General features: G+C 45.4%; 1 protein-coding gene across 1 annotated transcript in view; it reads right to left on the bottom strand.

Moving 5' to 3' along the window:
* Window positions 1-304: 304 nt before the first annotated feature.
* Window positions 305-11,158, bottom strand: part of LOC144769386 (hemagglutinin/amebocyte aggregation factor-like) — a 133,318-nt gene continuing 122,464 nt past the window's right edge. The window contains exon 5 of the mRNA XM_078653445.1: window positions 305-513. Within this exon, the coding sequence (XP_078509571.1) occupies window positions 471-513 (43 nt within the window). The 3' untranslated portion in view covers window positions 305-470. The remainder of the gene's footprint in view (window positions 514-11,158) is intronic.

Raw genomic sequence — 11,158 nt, 5'->3', positions numbered from 1 at the left:
AACGCAGTGTAGGCCGGAGGCAGCGGTCAGCAGGGGCCCACAACCACTTGTGGGTGGCTTGCGATGCACAGAGTTAGTGGCACCAGAGCAGTTGTTGGTACAAGCAGACCACACACTGCTGGGTTTTAGTATTTTTCATGATCTCCTTTGGGGTGGGAGGGGAGTGGACAGCAGTTCAGTTGGCTGATCATAAAGTCCCTGTAATGTGCTGTGAAAGTGCACAGAGAAGAGCTTTTGAAAAAATCAATACTATCTTTTGAAAAGAGTCCCTACCTACATAAAAAAAGCTCAACAACAAAACAAAAAAACTTCTGGGTCATGGTTTATTAATGAACAGATAATCTAATGTCAAGGATTGATACAGACTGGATATCAGAGAATGTTAATTGATACATAAACACAAATGTAGTGTCTGCACACAGGGGCGAAGCTCCAATCACAGAGGCGCTCTCCTGCCGCATCCTTTATGCTCACGCTCTTATGGCACAGTGCTGGTATTTCCATCGACGGTCCCTACAAAAAATAACATCGATTTTGTTTATTATGGCCCATTCAGTACAGACCAATATGGTACAACACAAGAAAAGGCAGGTGTTAGAAGACAGAACAGCTTGGACAAGCTGCCATTCTCCAGGGAAGTTGTCTAGTAGAAACAGATTGTATGTAGCCATCATTTCTGAAGTAATTAAAAAAAAACTTTAAAAAGTTGTAGACATTATTGTTCACTGATTTCTAGGCATGGGAGATAATATTGAATACATTAAAGGATTATTGACTTAATGTATGAATGAGTGCATGAGTACACAGATGCAGACTGGATAAGCCAATCTGTCAGACCGAGATTATATTATAAAAATGCAAGAATTACCAATATTATGCCAGTGCACGCTTTAAACTGGGACCCACGATATGACAACATATTGCCACCATTATGTCAGTGTCAAGAATCCCCACAATATGTCAAGGATTGATATAATTGTGCATACACAGATTCGCCCCATCACACTGCAATTCTTAGTGCACCACCACTCAATCCTGACTGATTGTTTAAATGTGTTCCATCATTTAGTAATTTTCACTTAACGTTAAATTGGCACCATCCCTCGTTAACATTTACATCTGCATTCAGACTTCTTGATTGCCAGCACAGATGTATGCCATCACCCACATCTCTAAGCAGCATGGCCACATTTGCAGTGTCTTTCCCTCTGCCTTCATGCTCAGATTTGCACAATCACTCAGTGATCACCAGTTCATGTTCACGACTACGGCTTCAGACAGCAAAAATCAATGGATGCTGAACCTTGCACCTGTGCTCAGAAATTTTGGATCATTTGCCCATATTTGTTCGATCGCTCAGTCATTTAGACCTCAAACTCAGACCTTCAGACCTGCACCATTACTCACTAATCCTTGTGCAGGTCCAAGACTTGCCTCATTGGTCAGTAAAAAGCCAGTGCATGCTCGTCTATGGCCCATTGTGTTCCTTTCTGTTTGCTACAAAGAACATGATACCTTTAGCAGGTGCATTATTTGGCTGAGGGCATGTTCTCCAAACTTGAGATACCCTGCTGAGCTCTGCATGAGAAGGAGGCAGCTACATCCATCACAGGTGCCACGTCCAGCAAATCCCTTGTCACAGAGAGGTCCTGGTAGCCAGGCACAAAATACTTGGTGCCCCAGTTACTGAGACTTTGTTTTTGACAGAACAACTCCTAAACCCTAGAGCAGTGATTGACCCTAAATATGGCCTGAGCAGTAATGCCCACAGAGTATTTAATCAAATTGAGAAATCAACCAGTCTTAAAACAAGTCTTAAAGATGATTCTTTTCAAGTAACCCTTCACCTCATATCAGAACAGCACCAGCCCCCTTCTTCAGACCCACTTTTAATAAGGGAAGATGCAGCACCAACAACTGCACTCAGAGTTAAGTCCCTACTCAAGAATCCGTTCCTCCAATACTAAGCATCTTCCACCCTGCATGGACCACACCTTCTATCCATGAGGAGCTCTGACACTCCAGCCATCTATATATCGTTAAAGCCCCTGACTCGTAGCAGCTGATATTTAGTTCTGGGTTAATAACTTACCATTGTGGTACCACGTCTGGCAGGTATTACGAGTCATCATTCAGGGCAAAACAGATCTGTACAAGTAAGGGGGCAGATTTACTAGGTTTTCACTCCAGCCATTACCAATGATGGCAGACTGTCTGATAGGTGTATGTTTTCAGTGCATATCTCTATCTACTAATGTTAGAAGTTCTGAATTTGTGTCACAACCCATTGGTATTTGTATGGGAATGCGCACTGGATGCAAAGTAGCTCATGGTGCTACTTTGTGTTTCTTTGGCCAACTTCGCAAGGCCAATCCGGATTTGCCTTTTTAAACGGGGAGAGGGTGGTAGCACTCTGCCTCAAATCCCGGCACTCAATTTGCCCCAGTGCATCAGTAGAGAGCAAGACGTCATTTCGGGGGTGGTGGAAATGGTGCCCAAAGCATTTTCTGGTCTCTTTACCACTCACAGGGCGCGGGTGCATCAACAGGACAGTGATATATCTATTAAGAATAATGCTGTTGTCCTTTTTCCCTCAGCTGGCGCACTTTAGGCTGCCATGAGCCAATGCACACACCCTTTCACCATGAACACTTGACCCATGGTGCAAGTGTGTCTGCCTTCTATCAAGCATAGCTTTTGAACTGTAAGGCAACCCTCTCATCACAAAAGCTATGTGTTAGTGCTTTTCCCTCTCTGTATGTGTGTTCTGGAGTGCAGCACACATGCAATGATGGAAAAACGTGCACAGTTGCGCTCAAACGCTTAACAAAGAATGATGCCCCTTTCCCCCATAGAATGTGATGAGAGGCTCCTGAGTTTCACATATCTCACAGACCAGATATTCATTGGTCTTGGACTGAATTGGGGGGCTGTTGCACTGCAGGTCTCCAGGGGTCTTTGTTATGCCTGTGGTTCTGCCTGCCTCGGGAACGTGTATGTTTTTGGTGCATATCTCTATCTACCAATGTTAGTAGATGGTGATTTGTGTCTAAACTCATTGGTATTTGTATGGGAATGCCCACTGAATGTAAAGTAGCTCATGGTGCTACTTTGTGTTTCTTTGGGTAACTTCCCAAGGCCAATCCTGATTTGCCTTTTCAAGCAGGAAGGGGATGGAGCACTCTGCCTCACATCCCAGCACTCAGTTTGCCGCAAAGCATCATGGTAAATGCAGTGCATGGTAACACTTACTTCAGCAGTAGTCTTTTTTTAAATTTCAAAATACTTTTTTTTCCACACTGCATACAGACATGTAACATATATTCGTCATCGCTTTGTCCTTACAGGGTTACAGCCCCAAGTGGCTTATTTAGTGGCGGCACAGTTACAGATTATACAAGTTTGACTGTAATTTTTCACCCCTCTTGGCGCAGCATGTGCTGTGTAACTGTAGACATGTGTTTCTGGATCAATTCCTTCCTCAGTAGAGGGCAGCAGGGTGCTGCCTAAAGTCTTCTCAGGTCTCTGTACAACTCACGCGCGCAAGTGCATCAACACACGCTTGTCAGCTCAGTAGCTCAGGGAAGCCAATTTCAAACAGGAGTAGGATGGGAACACACTGCCTCACATCCCAGTGTTCGATCGGCCCCAATGCAAGCTATGTGTTAGTAATTTTCCCACTTTGTATGTGTAGTCAAGAGTGCAGCACACATGCAAAGTTGGAAAAATATGCACAGATACGCCCAGTGACAAAACAAAAAATTATGCACCCAACACTCCCCCCCCCTGCAGAATATGATGAAGAGCTCCTGAGTTTCTTTGTTATGCCTGTGGTTATGCCTGCCTCGAGAAGGTGTATGTTTTTGGTGCATATCTCTATCTACTAATTTTAGAAGTTCTGAATTTGTGTCAAAACCCATTGGTACTTGCATGGGAGTGCCCACTGGATGCAAAGTAGCTCATGGTGCGACTTTGTGTTACTTTGGCCAATTTCCCAAGGCCAATCCTGATTTGCCTTTTTAAACAGGGAGAGGGTGGTAGCACTCTGCCTCAAATCCTGGCACTCAATTTGCCCCAGTGCATCAGTAGAGAGCAAGACATAATTTTGGGGGTGCTGGAAATGGTGCCCAAAGCCTTTTCAGGTCTCTTTACCACTCACTAGGGTCAGGTGCATCAACACAAGCACATCAGCCCAGGAGCTCAAGGAAGCCAATTTCAAACAGGAGGGGGTTGGAGCACTCTGCCTCACATTCCAGCACTCAGTTTGCCCCAAAGCATCATGGTAAATGCCGTGCATGATAACACTTACTTTAACAGTAGCCTTTACTTTTTCACCCTTCTTGGTGAAGCCTGTGCTTTGTAACTTTAGAAATTTGTTTCTGGATTAATTCCTTCCTCAATAGAGCATAGTAGGGGTGCTGGAAATGCTGCCCAAAGTCTTTTTAGGTCTCCGTACCACTCACTGGGCGCAGGTGCATCAACACAATCTCGTGAGCTCAGTAGCTCAAGGTAGCCAATTTCAAACATGAAGGGTGGGAACACTCTTCCTCACATACCAGCACTCTATTTGCCCCAGTGCATCATGGTAAATGCATTGCTTGATAACACTTACTTCAGTAGTAGTCGCCACCCTTGTTGGTGCAGCCTGTGCTGTGGAACTCTCTAAACATGTTTTTGGATTTATTCCTTTATCAGTAGAGGGTAGTGGTGGTGCTGGAAATGCTGCCAAAGTCTTCTGCTGTCTCTGTATCACTAACCGGGCACAGGTGCATCAACACAAGCTTGTCAGTGCAAAGTGGGGCTTCAGTGGTTGACATGGATTGCCCTGTGAATGTTCCTGAGGGTACAAAGGTCTACCTGGTAGGTGGCCTCACTCATCTTCTCCAGTACTGTGTAGGTTGCAGTCCCTTTGTCCAGGCTCCACAACCCACACTTTCTGACCTGTCTAGTATTGCACCAATGTTATATTGTGGTCATACCAGTGCTTGATGATCCCATGGCTGGCGGTTTATGTTACCACTCTTCATGGGCTTAGCCATGCAGGCCCAGCACAAACTCTGCAATGTCTTGTTTGTGTTCCTTGAGAAGTTTCTTCCACCCTTCTATGCCAAACCTTAAGGGTCCTCTTGCAGGGTGCCCATGCAAAAGCTCAAAGGGGCTGAAGGCTACTCCTTAAAGTACCTCCCTATAGGCAAATAAAAGGAACTGGAGTAGGAAATTCCACTTCCTCCAGAGTTTCTCATATCATGCCTTTTAAGTAGAGGTGGATGTATGTTATGTTAAAAATTTTTATAGAGCGCACGTATACCGGTTGGTTTCTTGGCGCTGAATATAGGAGTGAAATGAAATGAAAATGAAATGAAGGGATTCTTGTAGTGCGCAAACTATGCCCAATGGGCGTCAAGGCGCCTATATCAAAATATCAAAATAACAGCTCGTCAGTACGTGTAGCATTCCATCATGGGTAGGCCCTCCTGAAGAACCAGGTTTTAAGTTCCTTTTTGAACAGGTCAATTGAGGGTAGGGTTTTTGTCTCAATTGGGATGGAGTTCCAAAGCTGCGGAGCAACAACTGAAAAAGCCCTGGCTCCCCATCTCGTCAGCCTAAAACTGGGCACGACCAGTTGGAAAAGCCCAGCAGACCGAAGACATCTTATTGGGGCATAACGAATGAGTAAAGAACTGATCGCATTCGTTGATCCCTCCGCCATTGCTCTATACGCCAAGCAGAGAATTTTAAAAGAAATTCTGTGCTGCACAGGAAGCCAATGAAGGTCTTTCCTGGCCTTAGTGGCAGATGATGTTTTAGGCAGAGCCAAAACAAAACGTGCAGCAGCATTCTGCACAATTTGCAGCCGATGGATGAGGCTCTTGTTAGACTCCATGTACAAAGAGTTACAGTAGTCCAATCTGGAGCCAACAAGAGCGACTTGAACCTGTTTGCGCGCCTGGGGAGAGAGATAGCCACAGATTCTATTAAGTATCCCGATCACACCCCAGCATGTGGCCACGGTCCTGTTGACTTGTAGAGACAAAGAGAGTGAGGTGTCGAATATCACACCAAGATTTCTGGCTGATTGGGATGGAGTGGGGCAGATGCCAAGAGAAGAAGGCCACCACTCACTCGACCAAACATCCTGGTCCTTCCCAAAGACTAATACCTCTGTCTTTTCGCCGTCAAGCTTAAGGAAGTTGATAGTCATCCAGTCTGCCACATACTGCATGCAAGTCCTAAAGCTGGAGGCGGATGTCGTGACAGAGGAGTGAGCCAGAGACACCATGATCTGGGTGTCATCGGCGTAGGACACCACCTCCATCCCCTGCGATCTTACTAGTCTAGCCAGGGGGGGCACATAGATATTAAACAGGGTCGGGCTCAATGCCGACCCCTGTGGCACCCCACATTGCAAAGACTTGGCAGGGGAGAGGTAGTTCCCAAGCATCACTCTCTGCTCCCTTTCAAGAAGAAAGGAGTTCAGAAGACTCAGGGCCGGTCCAGTAACCCCAGCCTCCCTAAGCCGAGATGTTAAAATGGAGGGAGACAGGGTATCGAACGCGGCCGTGAGATCAAGCAGAACCAGGACTGTAGTATGGCCAGAGTCCACTTTGCGCCAGATGTTATCGACCACAAGGGTAAGGGCGGACTCGGTGCTGTGGTGTTTTCGGAATCCGTGTTGTGTATTATCTAAATATTCTGACTTATCGAGAAAAGAGGACAGGTGGAGGTTAAGATGGGCCTCCAATATTTTTGCTGGTGCAGGGAGAAGGGAGATAGGCCTGAAGTTTTTAAGAAGACCGGGATCAAGGGACGGTTTTTTAAGGAGAGGCTTCACAATAGCCTTCTTCCATACAGATGGAAAAGAGCCCTGGACAATGGCTTTATTCATAGCCACGAGCATTGGAGGAAGAACGCTGCCTCTACACTCTTTAAGTTTTTTAAGAGGTAGAGGATCCATGGGGGAAGCAGATTTAATCCTGTCAAGTAAAAGGTTAAGTCCCTCCAGAGACAAGGGAGGAAACTCCATAAGTGATTTAGGCGGGTACTTGCCTAGAGACTCAAAATTTGATATGACAGGAAGGATGTTCTGATCCAAAGACTGGCAATGGGCTTCCAAAGAGACATGAATATCGAGGATCTTTTTATGAAAGAAGTCTGAGATATTATTACAGAGTTCCTGCGAACTAACTACAGGATCCGGGAGTTGAAGGGAGCATAAAGAGTCAGCGATTTTAAACAACTCTCTAGAAGATGTGAGAGAACTGGTAAGATTGGAGAAGTACTCCTGCTTCTCCATTACCACTCTCTGTTTATACTCCCGTAGAGTAGATTTGTGAGCCTCTCGATCCTTAAGGTCCCAAGATTTTCTCCACCATCTCTCACTGCTCCTGCATCCCTGCCTCAAAAGTCTCAGCTGGTCAGAAAACCAAGGTGCCGTAGGCTTACGCCGAGGGCTACATAACGCAGTGATGCAGGGGCAAGCTTATCCACTGCAATGGAAATGGAATCCATCAGGACTTGAGCTACCTCAGCGGCATCTCCCCGAGAGAGAGACTCAGTGGAGGAGACCAGAGAGGCAAGGGCCTCATCCGTGATGTCCCTGAAATTTCTCCTCAGGGTGAGTGAAGAGGTAGCCGGAAGGCCGGAACAGGGGGCAGGAAGAGCAAATTCCAACGGTACTGCAAAATGGAGGAAGGCCAGTAGAAAGTCTTCGGTCATTAGAGAAAACCCCGTCAAGTATATGACCTGCCTTATGAGTGGAACTATTTACAAGTTGAAGGAAGTCACAGGCTCCAAGAGACTCAACCAAGGATGAAGTGTCTTTTGAATTGGCCTCATCAAGGTGGAAATTAAAATCACCTAAAATGGTGAGGCAGGGCTTACCAAAGTAGGGTTCAAGAATTTTTAATAGGTCTGAGGAGAAGCTAGACCTGGGGCCCGGCGGCCTATAGATCAGGATCCCTGTGAAAGAGGCCGAGGGGGCACACGTAATGCAAAAATAAAGAGCTTCAAACCGGTCTTGAGGCATGGATAATGACTTGATCGTGCAGGGAAGGGAAGATTTTGAAAGAATAGCGATTCCTCCTCCTCTGCGCAACAGTCTATCCTGCCTATGCAGAGAGTAGCCATCGGGAATGGCCATAAGCAGGTCGTGACCGGAGGTGTCAGAAGCCCAGGTCTCCGTAATAAACACCCAGTCCGGCTGACGCTCATCCACAAAGTCGTGAAAAGCCACGTTATGTTTAATGAGTGAGCGTGCGTTGATAAGGAAGCCAGATCTCAAGGAAGTAGCAGACTGTTTTTGACGAAGAAGGGGCTTGGTAGCACTAGATGGAGATTGAAAAGAGACTAAGCATGTCCTACAGCGATAGGAGTGCAGTATCCCTTCAGGCGAGAAGCGATGAGAGCAGGGTTGGATATTTGGTTTAAAAGAAAGGATTTCAGACATGGAGTAACGCAAATTTACCTCAGAGAGTAATGAAGGTGTAAAAGCCGAGTGCTGCCCGACCTACAGCCCGACCTGCAGCCCGTCCTCAGCGCGGATGGGCGCAGACGGGCTGAAACTCTGGCGTAACTCCGGCGTGAGTCCGGCGTCCCCGCAGCGCGTCACCGCTGCGCGTAAGCCTGGCTGACATTTATACTCGCCTCGCCTCCTAGAAAGAGGACTAGAGCGCGCAGCCTATCCCCACAACTAAGATGGCCGCCACCGAGACAGGCGTGACCAGAGTCCTGGACGGTTATTCCTATGCCTGAGTGAACAGCCATGTTTTGAGGAGTTTCCTGAATCTTAGGAGGTTTGTACAGGATCTGATGTCAAGGGGGAGGGCATTCCAAAAACGAGGGGCCAGCACCACAAATCTGCTGCCACCTAGCCACTTTGATTTATTATATGGGGTGACCAGCAGGTTCATATGGGCTTAGTACAAGTTGCGGGCAAGTATGTATCTCTGAGTGATATCGGAGATTAATTCTGGGTACGAGCCGTGTAAGGATTTGGAAATAAGGAAGCTGATTTTGAAGGCACAGCGTTGGGATACGGGAGTTAGCGTAGTATGTGAGGAATGACCAGAGGTAGGACTACCTGCAACAAAGGTTCCCTAGTGAGGAATCTGCTGATTTTCCTTATTTTCCATAGCTGAAAGAAGCAGGTAGAAACTACAGTTCCAATATGATACTTCATGGATAGGTCGCTGTTGATTGTGACTCCAAGGCTCTTAGCTGAGGAGGATGGAGTTGAGGGAGATCCCAGCTCAGCTGGTCAAAAGTGTGGGCTCCAAGGATTGCAAGCACTGCCTACCAGGATCAGCTCAGTTTATCTGGATTCAATTTTAAGTGATTGTTGTTCATTCAGTTACGGATATGCAGGATGGTGGCTTGGAATTCTGATATGGAATCGGATATGTTATCGACGGAAAATATTAATTGCAGGTCATCTGCATAATTAAATGTGCTCACATTTCTTTCTCTTAAGGACAGTATGAGGGGAAGTATGTACAAGTTAACAAGGTGTGGGGACAGTGAAAAACCCTGAGATACTCCGCACGTAGTCTTCTTATTTGGTGCGGTAAAGTGGGAGGGGTGAACAGACTGGGAACGGTCCTCCAGAAATGACATAATCCTGTTGAGAGCCAATCCTTGGAGTCCTGCTTCCCTGACACGATCTTCCAGAATACCATGGTCGCCTGTGTCAAAGGCTGGTGGTGGGTACCCCTGTCTGCAACCTTCCGTAGCTCTTCCAGTACAGTCAATATTACTGTCTCAGTTGAGTGTACTGGTCAGAAACTTGCTTGGTTCGGGTCAAGGTAATGAGACTGTTCGATGAATGAGCAAAGGCAGTTTTCTACATGAGCCTCCAATACCTTAGCCAGGAAAGGGAGCAAGGATATGTGACGGTAGTTCATCAGGATGGTTTTTTCAAATGGGGAACTATGATGGCTTTTTTAAAGGCTTTAGGTACACAACCCTGAGTTAGTGACTTGTTCATGAGAGAAAGAGCAGGCTCATAATTTGATGGGAACATTTCTTTTAAGATGTAGGGAGGGCAGCTATCAGTAGGGGATTCAGATTTGACTTTGGATAGAAGCTCCAAGAGAGTTTCTCTGCTGATTGCCGGTAAATTATGGAGGGAGCAGGGGTTTCCTTGCACCGTTTGTAATGCCTCATGAGCATGGTTGGCATGAATGCTGACTTTAATCGAAGTGACTTTGTAGATGAAAAAGGTGTTTAGCAAGTTGCAGAGTGCCTGTAAAGGGGTGGGTTTTATAGTTACTCTACCAGGATTGGATAGGTCATTGACAATTGTAAATATTTCTTTTGATTTATTGGTGAAACTCAGGATCTTAGAGGAGAATTGAGTGGCCTTAGTAGATTGGATGGATTTTTCGTATGCCTTAAGTTGAGTTAGGTAAATGAACTTGTTGTCAGGGGAATAATTCAGTCTCCATTTCTTTTCAGTTTGGTGTATGGCTAGTTTTTGAGTTTTTAAGTCTTCTGACTTTTTAAGTCTTCTGAATTGTGCGATGTAACTCGCACAATTCCATGTAGAATAATTACGAATAGTGAATTCTGCAAGATTACTTGGAATTAGGCAGTCAGATCCAACTCCATATTACATCGAATTTTAAAAGGTGCAAAAATTGGACTAAAAATTATTTCGAAAAAACAAATATGACCAAATTTAGTACCTGGTGCAAATTGAAAATCAAAAACCAATTTTTGATTTCTGGTCAAAATAGGGATTTTTAATTTCCACCTTAATAGCTGAGTAGTACTGTTAGTCGTGACTGCCACCACTGAATTTCAATGACAGGAAGTGGATTATTAATTAAGGTAGATTGTAGTCCACCATAAGTAATATTGGCATTATCCTTCAGGGTCAGTAAAGGTTCAGTAATTTAAACCTGAGCTCTACCCTTAGTAGCTATGACACAGAGCAGACAGGCTTAGCTTAAGAAGCAGTGTAAACCATTTGTATGAAACCCAACCTCTCTGTATAGTGCACCACAAGTGGGTACACTGCAGAGAGGTTGAGGAGACCCTTATTAGTTTACAGATAGATAATACTAACACTATATTTTTGTGGTAGTGTGGGCAAGCTGCTGTAAGGCATATCAGAGGATAGTGCAAATCATTTATTGTACTCACAGAAGCAATAAATGAG

This window comes from Lissotriton helveticus, chromosome 1_1 (genome assembly GCF_964261635.1).
Source record: "Lissotriton helveticus chromosome 1_1, aLisHel1.1, whole genome shotgun sequence".
Classification (NCBI taxonomy): Eukaryota; Metazoa; Chordata; class Amphibia; order Caudata; family Salamandridae; genus Lissotriton; species Lissotriton helveticus.
The sequence above is the reverse complement of the archived record's forward strand: the minus strand, read 5'-3'. Positions and strand labels throughout refer to the sequence as shown.